The sequence below is a fragment of the Pezoporus occidentalis genome, unplaced genomic scaffold (assembly GCF_034315485.1).
Source record: "Pezoporus occidentalis ecotype Australia unplaced genomic scaffold, CSIRO_AGI_Poc_V1 ctg71, whole genome shotgun sequence".
Taxonomy (NCBI): domain Eukaryota; kingdom Metazoa; phylum Chordata; class Aves; order Psittaciformes; family Psittacidae; genus Pezoporus; species Pezoporus occidentalis.
The window spans coordinates 1671116-1690572 of record NW_026916062.1 but is presented as its reverse complement, the minus strand read 5'-3'; the positions used below and the strand labels follow the sequence as shown (position 1 = coordinate 1690572).

General features: G+C 39.7%; 2 protein-coding genes across 7 annotated transcripts in view; one reads left to right on the top strand and one right to left on the bottom strand.

Moving 5' to 3' along the window:
* ATP8A1 (ATPase phospholipid transporting 8A1) overlaps positions 1–12014 on the top strand; it is a 114596-nt gene extending 102582 nt beyond the window's left edge. For all 6 annotated transcript variants that reach the window (XM_062642407.1, XM_062642409.1, XM_062642408.1 and 3 more), the window contains 3 exons: positions 165–257; positions 7109–7200; positions 7597–12014. In XM_062642407.1, coding sequence (XP_062498391.1) covers positions 165–257; positions 7109–7200; positions 7597–7694 — 283 coding nt within the window. In that variant the 3' untranslated portion in view covers positions 7695–12014. The remainder of the gene's footprint in view (positions 1–164; positions 258–7108; positions 7201–7596) is intronic.
* Positions 12015–16798: 4784 nt separating this feature from the next.
* On the bottom strand, positions 16799–19207 carry SHISA3 (shisa family member 3). Its single transcript, XM_062642424.1, has 2 exons — positions 18910–19207; positions 16799–18071 (listed from the first exon to the last, which is right to left on the bottom strand). Exons 1-2 carry the CDS (start codon positions 19205–19207, stop codon positions 17620–17622), a joined length of 750 nt encoding a protein of 249 aa, XP_062498408.1. The 3' UTR covers positions 16799–17619.
* Between the last annotated feature and the right edge of the window lie 250 nt (positions 19208–19457).

The window sequence follows — 19457 nt, the reverse complement described above, 5'->3', positions numbered from 1 at the left end:
AAATACGTTACTTAGACCTGCTTTGTATTTCTTCTTGTAAAGTTTAATTTTGAGTCATCTGGGAAAAATGAATTTGTAAATTGAATGTTTATGTAAGTATGAAAACAATCTGTTCTTTTACTTTCAAGAAGAGTAAATCTGGCAGTATTTTGTATTACTTACAGAGTAAAGAGAGCTACTTTTAAGACACTGGTAGATGAAGTTCAGGAGCTGGAAGCGAAGTCTGAGGATCCTGGAGCAGTTGTGCATGGCAAGAGGTACTGTAAAAATCTGTGGATCATTCTCTTCTTTAAGAAAAAAAAAAAATCTAAATATTTTCTGCCTTATGCATATATCAGAGACAAAAGGCAAAAGGTTATTTTTCAAAAGCCATACAAACAAAAAGCATTTGTAAGAGGTTTCAGGTCTACTGAGACCGTATGTTTTTTCATATGCTTAGATATAAGTTTTTACCAAAGGCTTTAAGTGATGTGTTTCATTGTAGCTGACTGATACATTTCTAGGTAACTTGAGACAGATTTTAATTGAGTCACTTTAGACTGTGTTAACAAAGTCACAGTGAGTTTAAACCTACATCATTCACTAGTATAGTTATAAATTTGGCCTAAGCACAATTAAAAAAAAATACATATACACACACATTTAAGACCTGGTTGGTAAATAAGGGCAAAGAGCAAAATCTGTCTAGGATTTGCTGAAATTTAATATAACAAGCTGGCTTTTAATCTAATGCCAGTCCAGAGCAAACAAATTTGACTAATCTATATGAGGTAAGAAATAATTGTAACTGAAGATTCCACAAGAATTCCCTTATTACATCCTCTTCCATGGGTTAGGCAAGTAATCTGAAAAGGGAGAAGGTAAATTTGAGCAATTGGACATTCTTATATGTGTAAACTCAGCCTGAAGGTGTGCACTCACTAAAATACTTCAGATTTTTTGACCCCAACTGAATCTATAGCAAGCACTTGCTGGATGGGATTATGAGATGTCAAAGTCTCCCTTTTCCCCCCACTTCCAATTCATTCATGCCATTTGGCTGAGATAGGGCTTTCTTTCCTTCATTTTCCTGAGTTTTGTGAAGTCTAAAAAAAGCCAAAACTTGATACTTGATTTTCACATTCTTTCTTTCCTTTGGATTGCTGTTCTTTTAGTATCTTCATGGCAAACGACTTAGCCAAGAAGGCTTTTTTCCTTCCAAGCTACGCATGAAAAGAGCCCAGGAGAAAACAAAAAAAAAAAAAACAAAAAAACCCCAGACACTTCTTTTATTTTAGGCTCAATTTTCAGGAAGTACCTTCTGTTCATAAAGATACTTAAGTTTCCTTTCTCCTTCAGTCTTACTGAATCCCTGGATCCCTCCTTCATCAGCTTACTAGGATTTGCCAGGCTGAAACCAAATTATATTGGATACCACCATTTCTAATGGGTGGAATATTCAGCTTGTGTTTGCTCCTACTTTTCCTTTCTTTTCCTAGCAGTTATTGTCACAAAAACATTTTGTCTGTGGTGGCATTCTAGTACCATCCCTGGTACCACAGACAAATATGAGAGGCGGTACCATGAGGCCTGATAGCTCATCCCACCACCTATGGAACACTTAGTCTAGTGTGGTGGTATACATATATCCTGGGTTCAGCAGTAGCAGTCATTTTTCTCCTTCTTAGTAGCTGGTGCAGTGCCATCATTTTGATTTTCAGCCTGGAAACAGTGCTGATAACACCGACATTTTTAGATGTTGCTCAGTAATTCTTACTCTGACCAAGGACTTTCTGAGTCTCAGGCTCTGCCAGAGAGTAGGGGAAGCCAGGAGGAAGCAGAGACAGGACAGCTGACACAAACTAGCCAGAGGAGTATTCCATACCACAGCACATCATGCCCACTATATAAACTGGGGGCAGTTACCTGGAAGGCCTAGATCACTGCTCAGGTCGGGCTGGGTATTGGTCGGCGGGTGATGAGAGGTTGTATTCTCTTCCCTTGTTATTTCCCTTATCATTATTACTATTGGTGGTAGCAGCAGTGGTTTGTGTTATGCCTTAGTTACTGGGCTGTTCTTATCTCAACCCATGGGAATTACGTTCTTTTGATTCTCCTCCCCATCCCTCCAGGAGCGGGGGGAGGAAGGGGGCAAGTGAGCGAGCAGCTGCATGGTTCTGGGTTGCGGGCTGGGCTTAAACCACAACAACATAGGAGCACTTAACTGCATAGTGTCTCCTATGAGGCTCTGTATGCTATCTTTGTAGCAGCAGCTTCAGACTGCAAGTACTGCAAAATCCCCTAGTTGATGACAGTTCCTGCACTGAGCATCCTTTTCCTTCACTGCTGCAAGATCCAACTAGTGCTTGCAAGAATAAGTACTCTTACCTTTAAAGGTGATCTAAATTGATGGTTATGGATGCCTCTCTCCAGTGGCAGTGCTTATTCAGGCAGCTTCAGGGCAAGATCTTCCTCTAAATTAACAAAGCTACATGTCAATGTGCTGAGCTTTGAGCCAGGAGCAATATGTGCTGTTTGCTCTTTTGCAAAGAGCAAAGTAATAAAAGAATGAATTCCAGAAAAGAAAGCAGGTATTAGTACTAGACAGTGCTAAAAGGGAAACATCTTGTGGATGCAGAAGAAAGTAAGGAAACCTAGGGTTTTAGTGTTCCATACTTGCATTCCTGAGACTGCTGTATTCCCAAATTTAGCTACTTTTACTTCAGTTGTCTAGGCAGTATGCTCTTCCTTCATCCTGCAGAATGTCTTCCAAATCCCTTCTTATTTAGGCAAGATGAACTTGGGGGTTTCACCGCTAATTTTATAATTATCTTTTTATCCCGCAATTAAGTAGTTAAGAGAGCTTCACGAAGGTTGTTTAGATACCTGACAGAATGTCTTTTCTTAGGTCCATTCCTTCTCCATGGAGTTATTAGACCTGTATTCTTTGAAGTATACAAGCATCCACCTAGCATGAAAATCAATGGATGTTAGACATCTTAATATCTCTTAAGCATTTATTCCCTCTATTATTTTTTAAAAATTACATCTTGAATTCAGGTAATGGAGCCAATACTTCACCCTTTATGGAGAAAGTATTCTTACTAAAGAACTGCTATGATGAACTGACTTGCATCTTCAGAAATATGATTGAACTATTAGGAATATTTTTGAGTCTCATAAGTTGCAGAAAGGGATTTTGAAGGGGATTTAAAATTGTTACCATTGAAGGCTCAGGAAAAGCATTCCTATTGTATCTTGCTGTTTCAGCGTATGTAAGGATGTGCAATCAGATTTTTCCGCAGAACTCTCCAAAAATATCAAGGCCATGTTGGACGGGGCTTTGAGCAACCTGGTCTAGTGGAAGGTGTTCCTTCCGGTGGTAGGGGGTTGGAACTAGGTGATCTTTAAGGTCCCTTCCAACCCAAACCATTCTGTGATTCTATGAAAATACTTTATTCTGTTATTCTATAGGCAACACATTGAAATTGGTTTTATCACATATATTTGTCAGTTAACTAGAAATACATCTTGATCAAGAAGGTGAAAATTTTGCATGGTCGCTTTTCCAACAGAAAAATTAACTTTCATGTTGGAACACTATTGACTTCAGGGTGCTTTGATAGCATAGAGTCATAGAACGGTTAGGGTTGGAAAGGGCCTTAAGACCATCTAGTTCCAGCCCCCCTGCCATGGGCAGGGACACCTCACACTAAACCATCTCACCCAAGGCTTCATTCAACCTGGTCTTGAACAGTGCCAGGGACGGAGCATTCACAACCTCCCTTGGCAACCCATTCCAGTGCCTCACCACCCTAACAGGAAAGGATTTCCTCCTTATATCTAAACTGAACTTCCCCTATTTAAGTTTGAACCCATTAGTCTTACCTATCACTACAGTCCCTGATGAAGGGACACAGTACTCCAAGTGGGGTCTCACAAGAGCAGAGTAGAAGGGCAGAGTCACTTCCTTCAACCTGCTGGTCACACTTCTTTTGATGCAGCAATTAGAATAGCTTCAGTGGATTAAAAAATTTATTCCACAAAAAGTATTAATTCTGCCATTACAGTGTTTGTGGTTGGTATGCCAAAAGGCCATTTCTACTTGAAATTACTAAGGTGAAAGGATACTTTTTGTATATAAATCATTGTTCAAAAACAGTTTTTCTGATATCATGTGTATAATGCTTAAATTGAGATAACACTATTAATAGTACAAAAATATTTTTACTGAATTGAATACTGCATAGACTAACAGTAACATAAATAACAGCCCAGACTTGTGGAAACATCTTTATATATATATATACTGCAAATGCTGCTTCATATAATTACTGTTTTTCATTCAGTGCCCTTGGAATTTATTTTTAGACCATCTAAGTGGTTGGTCAAGAATATATCAAGTAGTAAAAATGTTTTCTATAAATGCCATTAAATACCCGTAATTGTATACATTTCATCTTCAAAAATATTTAATATTCTGCTTGTCCATAAGGTACACATAGTAAGCATAGGCATTTAGTAAGGCATAAGCATAGGTATTATGATTTATCATTGGTTAATTATGAAACCATGTTTTCTTGGCTTTGCATTTGTTTTTTTAAATATGCTTTTGAATGGCAACAGGGTGATTCATAATAAAGAGTCTGCACTATTTCAAGTATAGAAGTAGAGCAGAATTTGATACCTGAATAGCTGGAAGCATTTTTCTTTCCCCAAATGTATTTCCTTCTTTATTTGTATTTTCTGTACCAGCAATCAGACCTACACAGTGGGAACTTCGTTTCATTAAACATAAACTAAGAAACGTGCATACTTCATATTCTCGTAAAACTTAAGGCACTTAAAACAATCTGAACATTTCATTCTGGCATCAAGCAAAGAATAATGATGGTACCAAAAATTCTAGAATATGCCTGCTATATTTTTAGTAAAATGGGGCTTTGGTAGAAAGCACCTGTCAAAAACAAAAATTTCATAGAAATTAGCCGATGTCAACTCACATTAAGAAGGATTTCTCACGTGTGTTGCAAAGCAGATACAGCTGATAACTGTATCTAGGTATTCACATGGTCTTCCACCTCTTTCCCATCTTACATGAAGATATTTATTCACTCTCTGTATCCATGTGGTTTAAACCTCAGTCCATAATTTTTTATTAATCTTGTCACTTTAATAGTTTGTAGTTCTGAACTAAAAGACAAGGCTTCTGTGCAGCCTAGAGGAGCAATTGGTGGGCAGGGAGAGTGGGCAAGAGTAATCCCAAAGAGCTAGCTTATAAAAACACTGAGACAAAGATCTGTCTCCATACTCCAACCTCTCCAGTCAGCAGATGCCAACAGCTTTCCTGGAATTGATATCTAATTTTTTTTTTGATTGGTTGGTTGGTTGTTTTTTTTGTTGTGTTTCCTGGGTTTTGTTTGTGTTTTTTTTTTTTTTTTGTGTGTGGGGGGTGTTGTTGTGGTTTTGGTTTTTTTTTTGTTTTTTTTTTTAGCAAGGAAGCCTCATTCCATCTTTCAGTTCAAACCATGGCCACAGGAGCACTTTCCCTGCCTATCCCATTACCCTGTAGATTTTGGAGTTAGCATTCCTCTATGGGTGTAGGTTTATTTCTCTCTTCCAGCTTTGAAGAGCCAAGCTTTCACCTTCTGGTATATGTTTTCACCACCAGATGAGGGGAACAGAAAGGGGAGGTAGTGACTTGTTAGTCTCTGCAGTTTAACACAGTCGTTCAACTTCGTACATATGAAATATATACTTACTGAAGAAAGAATGAGCCTTTCTAATGTAATGGTTTGAATGCTAATCTAGTAAGGGAACCAATCTAGCTATTCTTTGCACCACTTTGTCTGGTCAGTAGCCTGGGAAGGAAGGTCTGCAGATCTAATTAACAGTAATATTAAAAAGTAATTTGACTGATCAAAGCTTAGTAGGTATGTGAAGTCCGTTTTACCTACTACGCCCTTACACAAGCAACAACTTCAGTAATCTAGCAAAACTAGCAAAGTCAAATCACTATATACTCAGAATAAACATAAAATACTTTTTTTTTTTTTCCCAAGTGAAGTAATTTTTAGACCAGTTCGCATGGGAAGCGGCTGGATTTTTCAGCTTTGAAAACGTTTAAGTGAGAGGTTAGTATTTCTCTGAAAAACAAGCTCTAATTCACAGTGAATATCAAATCTAAAAGAAGAAATTATTGGGTTCGTGTGAGTCTTTTTTAATATAGTCCCTTGTACATCTTTAATATGTTATCAGAATTGTCAGATTTTGAAAGCTTTCTGAGCTGTGGCTAGTCTGTTATTTATTTAGTAATGTAAATCCTATTTGACAGAACTTTACATGTAAGAAAGGTGGATGAAAAGGAAACCTGGTAACTTCACCACTCCATTCACTACAGTTTGCAGCATTCAGCTGATGCTTGAGTCTTGGTTTAAAAACTGTTTAATACTCTTTAATACTCTGTTTTCTACTTGGATCACATTAGAGCACAGTAAATATGTACTACAACAGACTCAGTATTGCTGAGAAGGAGGGAGATAGGCTGAAGTGACCAACCTCTAGTTGGTAGTATGAAATCCAGAAAAACACCTTCAGAGGTTTCATGGGGAATACACCTTGATAAAACACTTTTCATGGAAGTCATATGTTTCTGTATACACAGCTGATGGCCACAGATGTCACTTTACTTTCATCTCTTTTGCCCTCCCTTTAGGGTACTATAAAAGCACTTTCTTCTGTAAGAAAAAGACTTGTAATACAGCCTGGCACTAATCAGACCATGCTATGTCAAGGAGGCCAGTGCCTTCCGTTTATACTGCATGTTTCTAAAGGAGTCACTCTCAGATGTTTACAATATTATTCATTAATTTGCATTGTCAGTGCACAAGTGCTTCAAACACATGTTTTGCCTCTGCTGTGAAGAGTGAAAACCTTACCAGGGATCTGGACTTCAGAATCTGCCTTCACACACACTTGTAATCACATTCTTAATAATTAGTTCAGGCACAATTAAAAAAGAAAAAGGATAATGGACACTTTTAATAATTGATGGCTTGGCTTCGCAGACTCCACAACAGAGGGATACTGTAATTAATAAGTATTTTTCATACCTTCACTTTCTTTCTAGCTTAAGTGAAAGAGCCCAGCTACTGAAGAATGTTTTTAAGAAGAACCATGTGAACTTGTATCGCTCTGACTCTCTGCAGCAAAACTTGCTTCGTAAGTTAATTAATAAATAAAAGTTTAAATAAAGCTTTAATAAGTAAATTAAAAATCAAATAGAAGTTAATATCCTCATTAATACTATAGAAGTGAAACTTTAACTATCACAATTTTTTTTATAGTAAAGATGCAGTATCCTAAACCCAGTAGACCATGTTCTTTGCCTGTTTGTAGATTTCTCATTATTCCTAAAATACTGTATGCACAGAGTTCTTTCTGCTGTTCTGTAAGTGAAAAAATATGTAAGAAATGTCATGGGTTTTCCAGCTACTAAGTGCTGAAAAGAGGTTTATTCTCCTCTTTTTTTGACCTTTATTAAGAGCTTTTTATTAAAGCTTCAATAAAAACTCAGATCAACACTTAATTGGTTCCTATTTTGTTTTATATCTGCAGATGGCTATGCCTTCTCTCAAGATGAAAATGGAATAGTTTCCCAGTCTGAAGTAATACGAGCTTACGATACAACAAAACAAAGGCCTGAGGAATGGTGAAGAAACACAGCTCAAGATTTGGGTCTTAGTAGTTACTTTGTGAGACAGACTACTAGATCTTTGCTGGGAGCTGCAACTATGGCCCAGTTGTCTGAGGTCTAAAGATCTATGATGGTCTTGTTCCATAAAGATTGGATTTGTGTACTCAGTAGACATAAGCACTGTGCAACTATACTGTAACACACCATCTCTAAATTTTTTAACAAGTATTTGCTTAGCCTTTGTAAACAGATTGGAATTTATCTTGTATCTTGCCAGCTTGCTTATTTTACAATGAAGTTGAATCAGTATTGGTCATAGAAGGCAATGGTCAGAATGCTAAACATACTTTACATTGATAGACCATTAGCATCTGTGAAGGTTTTTAAGTGTTAATATATTTAAATACAGTTGATAAAAAGCCTTTGATTTCAACAAGTGCTGAAAAAAAGTATATCAATGGTGTTAATTCACCTTCTTTAAGAAAGATTTTGGGTCAAGATGTTTATAGATGTTTGTGTCAAACTAACCTAAAAACGTTTGCCAAAGAAGTTCCATAAATTTTCTGTTGTTAGAAATAATTTGAAAGGAAATTAACTCCAGTCCTGATCTCAGAACTGCATGCTTGAGTCTCTGCACTTGAGGAGAAAGATTTATACTACAGTGAGTCAAATTTGAGTGGCCTTTATGGCATTTACTTTCAAAACTGCAAGTCTTTGCACCTTTGGCCTTATAGAAGCTTTCCCCTTACTTTCATTTAATATTGCATATGTTGAAAATGGCTGCCACCTTGTAAAAGTGAGTACACATATTATTTTGTCCAATTTTTAAGAATTGCTCTGCCTTACTTCCCTTTAGCAAACTTTATTTTTGCAATGCTTAATTGTATCTGCTTATACTGTAGGTTCAAAAGAAAGTTTAGCTTATTTTAAAAAAAATAATTAAATTTTCAACATTTTTATACTAAGATTATTTGAAATGCATACATTGAAACAGAGAGCAAAGCATGCCCTTTGCTAGCCTGTGGTAAGTACTGTTTTATTTGCACTAAAGCCACTTCCTATAAAGGTGTGAAATGCATTGCAGCAGACTCTTTACAACTTACTGGTCATGCAGAATACCTGTATGCTCTCATCTTTAATTAAAAATGGAGAGGAAATGGCTATAGAAAGAGATGCACACCTGATTTTAGAAAAAAAAAAAAAGAAGAAAAAAAGGGAGGTGTTAAATGAGAACATTGTGATAACTTTTTAAAGTAGTATTGGTATTTCTTAGCTTACTTCCCAGCAACCATCAGGTTTCAAACTAAGAAAAGCTACTTTAACTTCAGAATTCAGTTAAATCTTGTAGCTTTTTAGTCCATGTTTAATTCTAAGTTTAAAAGCCACCATAATCACATTTAAAATATTTTTTTCTATAGTAGCAGTTGATTTTATTTTTTAATTGCATTTCTGTGCACTGCACAGAGATTTTCTCTCTTTTCTTTGAGTGGAGATGAACTAGATGGAAAAACAGAACAATGGCATCCCCAGTGATCTGTTAAATTAAGAATTTCCTCTTTCTCTCCAAATTACCTATTTTCAACTCAAAAGTAACAACTCATCCAATCCCATCTTTTCTCTGCCTTCCTTCACTAGTCATATACTTACTAAAGGTGACTTTATGTCCTTGCCTTTCATAAAACTAAACACTTAATATACAACTTTATTGCACTATCAGATTTTCTTATGCTCTAAAAGAAACTTATAAATACACGTGGAAAGCCCAACAAAAGGCACTGTATGGAAGTACATATTTAGGAAGGCGTATCAATGGGAAGGCAGTCTGCATTTCATATGCATGTTATGCAATGTCTTCCTCCCAGTTTCCCGGAGTGATCTTTAAACAGAAGCTACAGGGACAAAAGGAACGTATCCCACTAGAAACAGTACTGCCAGTCAGTCATGCAGACAAGAACTGCCTTCAGAAAAGCGATTTCAGGCATAGATAAATAGATGGATCAATATGGGAGGGCCAAATCACTTGACCTAACGGAAGAAAAAATTTGGGGGCATGCCCCTTTCCTGAAATGGGGATCCCTATTTTCTGTCATCCAAGGGACAATGACCAACTTCAAAACATTTCTGAAATTAACCATGACAGTGTTGCTCCTTTATAATCTTTCAATGTACTTAACTCATATAAAATGACTCAATCCAAATTTATTTTTATTACTGAATTTTTTTTTTATTCTAAATGGTTTACCAGCTGATTTTGCAGAAAAGGACATGATGACTAAAATACATCGTAAAATATTTACAGTGGGAAATGTAGATGGTCTCTTCTGAAATGGCATTCTGTCTCACTATTGTAATACAATTTGTGGAGAATAACACACAGTATATCCCCAGTTTAACTATGTAAAAAAGAAGGAAAGCAACTCAAACAGCTCTAAGGTACTAAATTTCAGCTGTAATTTAAGTTTTCTAGGATAATTAAGGGTTTTTCTCCCATCTCTCTGCTTTTTCTGGTAATTAGTGGTTGGAAGATACCACTTGGAAATAGTAAAAAAGACAGTGTGGCAGTTCTGTTTTTTGATTGCTCATACAATTCCATTTTAAAATATAAGATAATTTTAGCTATGTGTGCCTATTTTTAAATCAGGTCAAGTATACAGTATGCACTTTATTTTCACGTTGAATACACAGTAATATAATCTATTACCATCCTGTTAGTACATCTTTGTTAAAATAAGGGGATTGTGCAGGTGTTTGTTTAAAGAAAAAACAGTTTAGGCAAAAATGCTCATAACAATGCCTCTGTTCTTATTGCCTGAACATTCAGATGTGTATTAAATACAGAAATCACATGGACTTTTCCATCTCTTTCTTGTGCACTGCATAATGATTACAAGTTAGTATTAAAAACGTCCAGCAAAAGGTTGAACCAGTGCCACTTAGAAATCGGGTATCTTATATACATACTGTTGCTTGATTATTTTTACGTATATACCTATATATATAAAGGAGTCCAAAAAGTAACAGGAAGCAAATTTTAGGAAACCTATTGGTAATTTGTATTTGGAATTTTTTCTTGCCATTTCCTAATTTTACACTTATTTTTGCAAAGCAGTTTCAACAGATTTATACTTAGTCATCATTCTATTTGTATAAAATAATAAATAAAATATTTTGAAACACTAAAAGATAGCTGAAGTTTCCTGTATGTCCACATGCATCCATAAAATTCACTGAGTTACGAAGATGCGTGTTAAGTGTCTTAAGACTTCTTTTGTTACATTTAAACCCATCTTGAATGATGAGTAATTTTGAATATGTGTTAAATTTAAGGAGAAGTTTTTTTCCCTTTTTTCTTATGTATTGTGTAAAAGTATTTGTAGTTCTGATGGATTTATCATTCTGTCTGCATGAGGCAATATTTCTAAGTGTTCTGAGGCAGTGCATGGTGGTTGCTGTTCCTTGTTTTTTAATGCCTTCATTAAAAGTCTGCTCATAATATATCAAGAAGCTAGCGCTGTGTAAGCAAATGAGTTTGTCAGTTCAGCCTTCTTGGTAGATGTTTTCACTGGTAACAAAACTCAACAAATGAGTTTCTCCTTCTCCCCCTCTGCCCTCGCTCCCCCACTTTCCTCGCTGTTAACCAATAGATCTTTATTAAACAAAGGAATATTTTAGCATTCCAAACCTGGTTCCTGCTTATGCAAACCGTTACTCATGTAGGCTTCAACTGGACTGTGAGTATAAGGACTACTCATCTAAGCAATGATGTGCCAAGTTGGGCGCTTTGGAGGCTTGATACTTTAACTTAAATGAAAGCATTTTCATGTAGTGATTTGTAATTGCAAAGCTGTGACCAGAACAAGTTTTTTTTAAAAATCATATTTTATGGTGTTTCTTTATTGTAGAATAGAAGCACTAAATGTATTAATATTGGGTTTTTTTACTTCAGCGTAATTTTCCATCAAGATTTTCAGTGTGTGGTATGTATAAACCGCTGCAGAAAGTGGTCAGCCTGTAATAGCAAAATTTGCATTCAAGGTAAAGTGAGGTTTTACAGCTCCACTAAGCCATTACTGCTGAAACTGTTGTGGAAATTATGAAGCTGCATGAATGAAGACTTTTTGACTCGGTGTTTATGGTAGTTTCTCAGGTTTAGTTTTAATTGGATGTTAAATGCACTGTGTTTTTTAAATAGTTCTTCTCTTTTAGTAACACGTTCAGGTCCATGCAGTGTTACATGTCATTTGGCATTTGGTGAATGTGCATGTTTTGAACTGCAAATTTTAAATGTTTTGTCTTTTAATTGTTAAAAAATGAATAAACTTTGCCATTAAATAAAGAAGCTTTGTTGAACTGATTTGTTGTAAATGGTAGCAATTACTTTCAAAGGAGAACATGTATGTCAGCGCTCTTATTTTAGAATTCTTTAAAATGGGATATATTATATATAGCATTTCACAGATACCAACGAATTCTTATGTTAAGGTAAACTGAAAAATCAGAAAACGGTTTTAAGTTTTTGGTTGGGTTTTTTTTTAAACACCTACTCTGAGATGCCTTTTTCAGTTCTCATGTGAAGTCCAGAAAAAGTTAAAAAAAGAAAGGATGGGGTGAGGACATGAGTCTGCCATTCAGTGATTTTCAGCAGAGCCCTAACATACTGCTATTGAATTCAATTTGCTATTGAATACAGCCTAACATGGAATTACAGCCTCAATGTAATTGTGGATCAAACACTGCTTATGTGATTATTGTGGTGCAGTAGGGTGTGTGTGTGTGTGTGCGCGTCCCAAAAAATAGAAGCTCTGTTCAGAGTAGTTTAAGTCCACACAGCACATTACACCATGCAGAAAAACAGCACTGAAAATTGATTCCATCTCTTTAATGTCATGGTCAAGCTGTAACTGAATAGTAGTGACAAAATAATTTGGACATTTTCACTTTTTTATTGTTATTATTCCAGTGGGATTAGTATTGCAAACAATCCATAGAATCATAGAATAGTTAGAGTTGGAAAGGACCTTAAGATCATCTAGTTCCAACCCCCTGCCATGGGCAGGGACAACTCACACTAAACCATGTCACCCAAAGCTTTGTCCAGCGTGGCCTTGAACACCACACCACCAGGGATGGAGCATTCACAACTTCCCTGGGCAAACCATTCCAATGTCTCACCACCCTTGCAGAAAAGAACTTCCTTCTTATATCCAATCTAGATTTCCCCTGCTTAAGCTTTAACCCATTACCCCTTGTCCTGTCACTACAGTCCCTAATGAAGAGTCCCTCCCCAGCATCCCTATAGGCCCCCTTCAGATACTGGAAGGCTGCTATGAGGTCTCCATGCAGCCTTCTCTTCTCCAGGCTGAGCAGCCCCAACTTTCTCAGCCTGTCTTCATATGGGAGGTGCTCCAGTCCCCTGATCATCCTCATGGGCCCCCTCTGGACTTGTTCCAACAGCTCCATGACCTTTTTATGTTGAGGACACCAGAACTGCACACAATACTCCAGGTGAGGTCTCACAAGAGCAGAGTAGAGGGGCAGGATCACCTCCTTCGACCTGCTGGTCACGCTCCTTTTGATGCAGCCCAGGATCCGCTTGGCTTTCTGGCCTGCGAGCGCACACTGAAGCCGGCTCATGTTCAGTTTCTCATCAACCAACACCCCCACGTCCTTCTCCACAGGGCTGCTCTGAACCTCTTCTCTGCCCAACCTGTAGCTGTGCCTGGGATTGCTCCGACCCAGGTGTAGGACCTTGCACTTGTTATGGTTAAACTTCATGAGGTTGGCATCAGCCCACCTCACAAGCGTGTCCAGGTCCCTCTGGATGGCATTCCTTCCCTCCAGGGTTATCAACCGAACCACACAGCTTGGTGTCATCAGCAAACTTGCTGAGGGCGCACTCAATCCCACTGTCTATGTCAGCAACAAAGATGTTAAACAAGACCGGTCCCAACACCGATCCCTGAGGGATGCCACTCGTTACTGGTCTCCAGCTGGACACTGGGACATTGACCACAACTCTTTGTGTGTGCCATCCAGCCAGTTCTTTATCCACCGAGCGGTCCATCCATCAAATTGATGTCGCTCCAATTTAGAGACAAGGATGTCGTGTGGGACAGTGTCGAACGCTTTGCACAAGTCCAGGTAGATGACATCAACTGCTCTACCCCTGTCCATCAGTTCTGTAGCCCCATCCTAGAAGGCCACCAAATTGGTCAGGCAGGATTTCCCCTTAGTGAAGCCATGCTGGCTGTCACAAAGCACCTTGTTGTTTTTCATGCGCCTTAGCGTGCCTTCCAGGAGAATCTGCTCCAAGATTTTGCCAGGACCAGAGATGAGACTGACTGGTCTGTAATTCCCCCTGGTTTACATAGCCATGTACTGTACCGCTTACCAAGTTACAAATAAAACCTGCAGGACATTCTTGCAAGTACCTGCAATGTTTTTCCTAGAACTGAAGAGTTCTGATCCATTTCGAAGATAACACACTGAAGAAACCCACAGTGTAAAAACACAAACAGCTGATCTAATTCCTGTCACTATTACTCTTTACCCACAGAAGTCTTGAGTTTCATACATGCCATTACCATTTAATGGCAATCAAAGGATTTTGTGCATAATGTGGGCAATTATAATAACCAGTTTAATGGGTGTGATTCTTTTTTCATTTTAATTTATTGTAGATTGGTATCACTCTAGCAAAAAGGGAATAATCTAACTCCAGTACTACAACAGAAACACTTAAACCTACTTTGTTAAAAAATAAACGTCAGTAAATCAAGTACTGTGTAAATGTTACTTCTGATAGCAAGCAACTGCTTTTAGTTCCAGCACATATCTAGCCCTTCAAACTGCTTCTTTAGTCACTAAAACTGTATCAGTGTTCTGTCTGGAAGTTTCACAAAAATTACTATTTCCTATAAATCATAGGAGCACCTAGTACCAACGGGTCCTTTTCACTAGGAAAGACGTTTAGCATTCTTAGCTGAATCCATCTGGGTTGGAAACTACTGGCACAGGCAACGAGCATAGCATTTTTGTTCACAAGCTTGTGGGCCACCTCCTTTCCTCTCCCTTCAGTTACAGAGGTCACTGCCACTGTAGCTACATGAATATGAATATGTACATCTATAATATAGATTCTTCTTAATTTACAGAGTCTTCTATTTGCAAAATCCCCACCCCACTTGCTTCACAGGTAAACCTATACAGCTATTTTAACTATGCCTGATCTTTCCCAGCCTCAGACCCCCATCTGCAGGACTTGTTGCACTCTGGCTATCAACCTGCAAAGTGCTTAGCCCTCTATAATCTTAAGAGACTTGCAGAAGTCTGATTCAATGAAATTGTTCCTGTGTGTCAAGTTCTTCAAGCATTTTATGAGGTCAAGCCCAGTATGCAGCATCAGGGCAGGAAAGGAAGTAGCTCAGAGGGGTCATCCCTGCTATGCTGAGTTTCACACTGCACAGCAAACTTCACAGCCCTGACTTAAGCTGAATGATCATTAAAATCTATAAGACTGTACACAATTGTAGCAAAAATCTGTCCCTGTGTTAAAACACAAATAAATCGCCTGTAGAGCCCACTGAGACCATGACGATGAGGCAGCCTGGCCTGTTCAGCATACACAGCCAAATGTTAACTGGCAGTAACTGCGTCCAGCTCCTGACTTCACTGTACAGCCTGTCTTTGAGGAGAATACAAAATTTCAGCTACCCAGCACCTGTGTCAGTGCCTCGATCACTCATCACTCGTTAATCAAAAAGTACATAAAATTACACCTTCTTAGCTAAAAACGATCAGCAGGTCTCATGGAACACTTCCAGACAACAGCGCTGATATATGTTGCAGTATTAAATTATTTTTGCAGAAGTTACCTGATGAACATATTTGTTACCCATTCAAAATGCGCAGAGTCCTATGAAACATCACCAAAGGTGGGTAAACATTTAACCACCCCCTTCCTTGAAGATTGTTTCCCTAAAAAATTGCAAGAAAAAACACTTACCTTTCAATTAATTTCCCAAATACTTGAAATACACTTTTTTACCAATACTTGAAAATACCCAATACTTGAAATATACTTTTTTGTATACACTTTTCAGATTTTTATAAAACGGGTACACTACTGTGTATCATGATTTTAGGCTGAAATTAACAATTACAGCATTCAAACTAAAGCCTATTGCCTAAAACATTATTGTATACAACTTGTCTTTCTGCTCAGAAATCACATTTCCAGTAGTAGTATCTGTTGAATTGTAAAATCAATTATGCAATATATTAAAATAGTTATTTCAAAATCATTTTTTTCACGATGCTAAGATACTGATTGCTCCATATCTGCTAAGAAAGAGCATTTATTCAACTCTTGAGGAAGATCCGATGAAGCTTTTCTAAAATACAAAGATACTGTAATTCAGGACAGAAGCGCTGTAATTTTAACATGCACCAATACACTGGTACTTGTGAAACAGCTCAGCTATAATGTACTGTAGATCTGCCCACAGGGAGTTTGGGGCTGATAAAATAAGTTCAGCCCGATACTTTAGATTCTGACACACAGAATGACTTTGTTTGTTCACAAAAGTAAGTGTACAGAGAAACCCTTCAATGACTGCATTTTTTCTTGTGTACTTTCCATTTGCTGGCTGCATGTGTTTGGTTTAGATGCGTTTCCATTTGGCTTGTTGGTTTACTTGGGTGAAGGAATGTAGAAGGGCAAACAGAATTTATTCATAGGGCAGGATGTTTTAAATTAAAATACCCAACTAATCAGTGTAGGTTTTACCACATTTTTACTGCAGTTACATATAAGAGACATTAATTACTCTGTTAGTTTACTATACAGTCAGAATTTTATATATTAAATCTGCACAACAGGTGCAATTAAGAATGTAAATCATTTACAAAAGAAAAAATAACTATTTTTAACAGGAAAAAAAACTAGTATAGTTATGACACCTAAGTGAAAATTTGCTCTTCAAGCACTGTACGGAGACATACAGATGACACAGCATTTCAACCACACAGTTTATTGATAATCTTGTGTGTGTGACTACTAAATAATTAGTGTCGTCAATGCTGTAAATACATTATAATTTACAAGTTTGTCTTTACATTTTATACATAGAACTTTATGATCAGTTTCTCCAACTTACACACATTGCTGAGCAAAAAGCCAGCAATAAATACTGCCTTATGAGAAATGCTTTAACACAACACCCACCATTTTTAGGATTTCACGTGGAGAAGTTGTTAGTGATATCGCTGAATACCTTCTGCTTCTCTCAGACAATTATTTGGCTGCTTGGGACTGATTCATTTTCAACTAGCCTAATTAGTACTAGTTTTATCTATCATAGTTAAAGTTTACTAACACAAATATGCAGTGTATGTTCAAGTATATTAAGCATATTTTAAAAATCCTAAGCATTTTGATAGCTGTAATACAATTCTTCCTCTTACATTCACTGCTCATAGAACTGGGAAGCAGTCAGCTGTTTTCAGGATCCCTGGTAAATACAAGTTCTCTCTTACTTCTCAGGCACCTTGCTGCATTATAGAACTAGTCTGATTATTATCAGTGGAATGCAGCCACCATTTGTTAACTAAGTTATTAGCATTCAGGGTTAAAATGTCATTTATAACACCATGAAATGAGTAACTGTACCCACCAAATGTTTTTTCTGCTTGTGACATTCTGCACAAATTAGACTGGACAGTCAGTTTTTAGAGCAACGGTTTGGAATATTCTACAATACATTTGTTAGTGTGATCCAAGTTTGGGAAATGAGATCCCAAATGAGACCTTGCACTTTTCAAGGGCAACTCACCCACAGGAACAGTTCTGACTTCCGAAGCCACCGATCATGTCAGTGTGACACCCAACAGCAGCAGTCCCTGCGCTTCCTTTACAAGGCTGCACTATTCCTTCACAACTCCTTTCAGCTCTGACTGAAATCGGAGCAGCTCTTCCCAGCCAGAGCAGGCTCTGGCTGGAGAGCATACCCAAAGTACGGTGGCGACACCACAAATCCCGACGGCTGGGTCAGGTGCACTGTGTGGGCTGTCTGGAAGCAGCCAGATGTGTACGGCGGAGGTGGCGATGCCACAAGGCACCCTGGCTCTGCCCGCGGAAAGGAGAACCGGCGCACTGATCCGCCAGTTGAACTGGAACTTGTCGCGGTACTAGACTGCCTTGACGGTGTCCTGAAGCTCGTCGCGGACAGGATCATGGGAAGAGTCTCGGTCTGATAGCTCCTCAGAGAAAATCGTATCGGCTGTGATGACTGTTTAGGTCTTAAACATGTGCAACAATAAACCGCTACCAGAGAGCCTATGATAATGAAGGCAATAAATATCGATCCCACAATGAGGAATGGAATGTAGATTGGTTCTGAGAGAAGAAAGAATAAGAAAAGCCATGCATATTAGCATACGGAAGTAACAGGTCTGCTGTGCAGATATAAAGTCCATCGTTTCACATATCTTTTCAGTCCCACTAACGCCCTGAGAAGCTGCTCAGAAAACAGAGCTTTCAACCATTACCAGTAGAACAGTATCAAGGTTTAAACCCTGTACATACCACTCAAAATTTCTTTCTGTTGACAGTTTTAACAGTAACCAGCGGTAAAAGCTGTCTACACCATGCCCCGTTTGCTGGTTCTAGTTCAGCTTCGCCCAAGAATCACACTCAACCTCCCCTCCCTCATCCCCCAAAACCACCGGGGCTGTCCAATGTTAACAGCTTGAACCTGCAAGCTAAACTCAAAATGCTGCAGATGCTGTTAAGTCGCTCCCACTCATAACGTGGAAAATAAGCACAGAATGTGCCACTTGGGAAAGTGTTCTGCGTGTGCGCTGCCGGATTTCTTTTCTTTGAAAAAACGATGGGCCCTTGCACGTCGGGGTCTCGCCTGCAGAGCACCGGAGGAGGGAGCCCAGCCGCACCTCCGGGAAAAGACGAAGTTAAACAGGCGCTGTTAAGTTTCCCAGTGCTAACTTAAAACACAAACGCGCCTTCCAATTAGCATAGATCCAGCTGCTGGTGGCGCTTCTCACCGCGAAGCCACCGCACCAGGAGCATCCCGGGGCGCTCTCACTGCTCCCAACCCCGAGCATCCGGCGCCTCCTCCCTGTGCGCACCTGGAGCCGCGCCCGCCTCCTGCCCACCCGCCGCGCCAGGCCGAGCCGAGCCGAGCCGGGCTCTGACAGCCCCGGGAACCGGCACTCACGAGCGGTCACTCCCGGGTCGGGGGGGTCCCGGTCGTTGGTGCAGCCGCCCTGCTCCAGGCGCGCCTCGGCGGCGGCGCAGCAGTACCGCAGCGCGCAGGAGCCGCAGCAGATGGTGGCGGCCGCCGTGTCGAAGCCCTCGGGGCACTGGAAGCCCTCGTGGTAGCCGCCCTGCGCGTCCACCCAGCCGTGGCAGTACTCCCCCCCGCCGGGCTGCCCGCCGCCGCCGCCGCCCAGCAGCCCCAGCAAGAGGCAGCGCAGCAGCAGCGCCCGCAGCAGCGCCCGCAGCCGCCCCGCCATCGCCCAGCAGCCGCCGCCGCCCGCCCGCCCCGCCGGGGCAGGCAGGGGGCGGCCCCGGGAGCGGTGCGGGGCCTCATGCGCCGAGTCCGGCGGTGGGGGGCAGCTCCCCCTCCGGCCCCCCGCGGCCGCGCCCCCGCGGGGCCGCCCCGCCGCTCCCGCGCCCGCCTCACCTGCCGCCCCGTCTCACCGCCGTCCGCGCTCCACCGCCGCAGGAGCTCCCGGTCGCCGGCGCCCCGCACGTCGCTGCCGC

Bases quoted from the DNA above. Each gene is read 5' to 3' on its own strand.
- SHISA3 (XM_062642424.1), bottom strand. From the start codon at position 19,207: ATGGCGGGGCGGCTGCGGGCGCTGCTGCGGGCGCTGCTGCTGCGCTGC. The intron at 18,072-18,909 runs GTGAGTGCCGGT...TTCTTCTCTCAG, and splicing joins CGACCCGGGAGTGACCGCTC to AACCAATCTACATTCCATTC.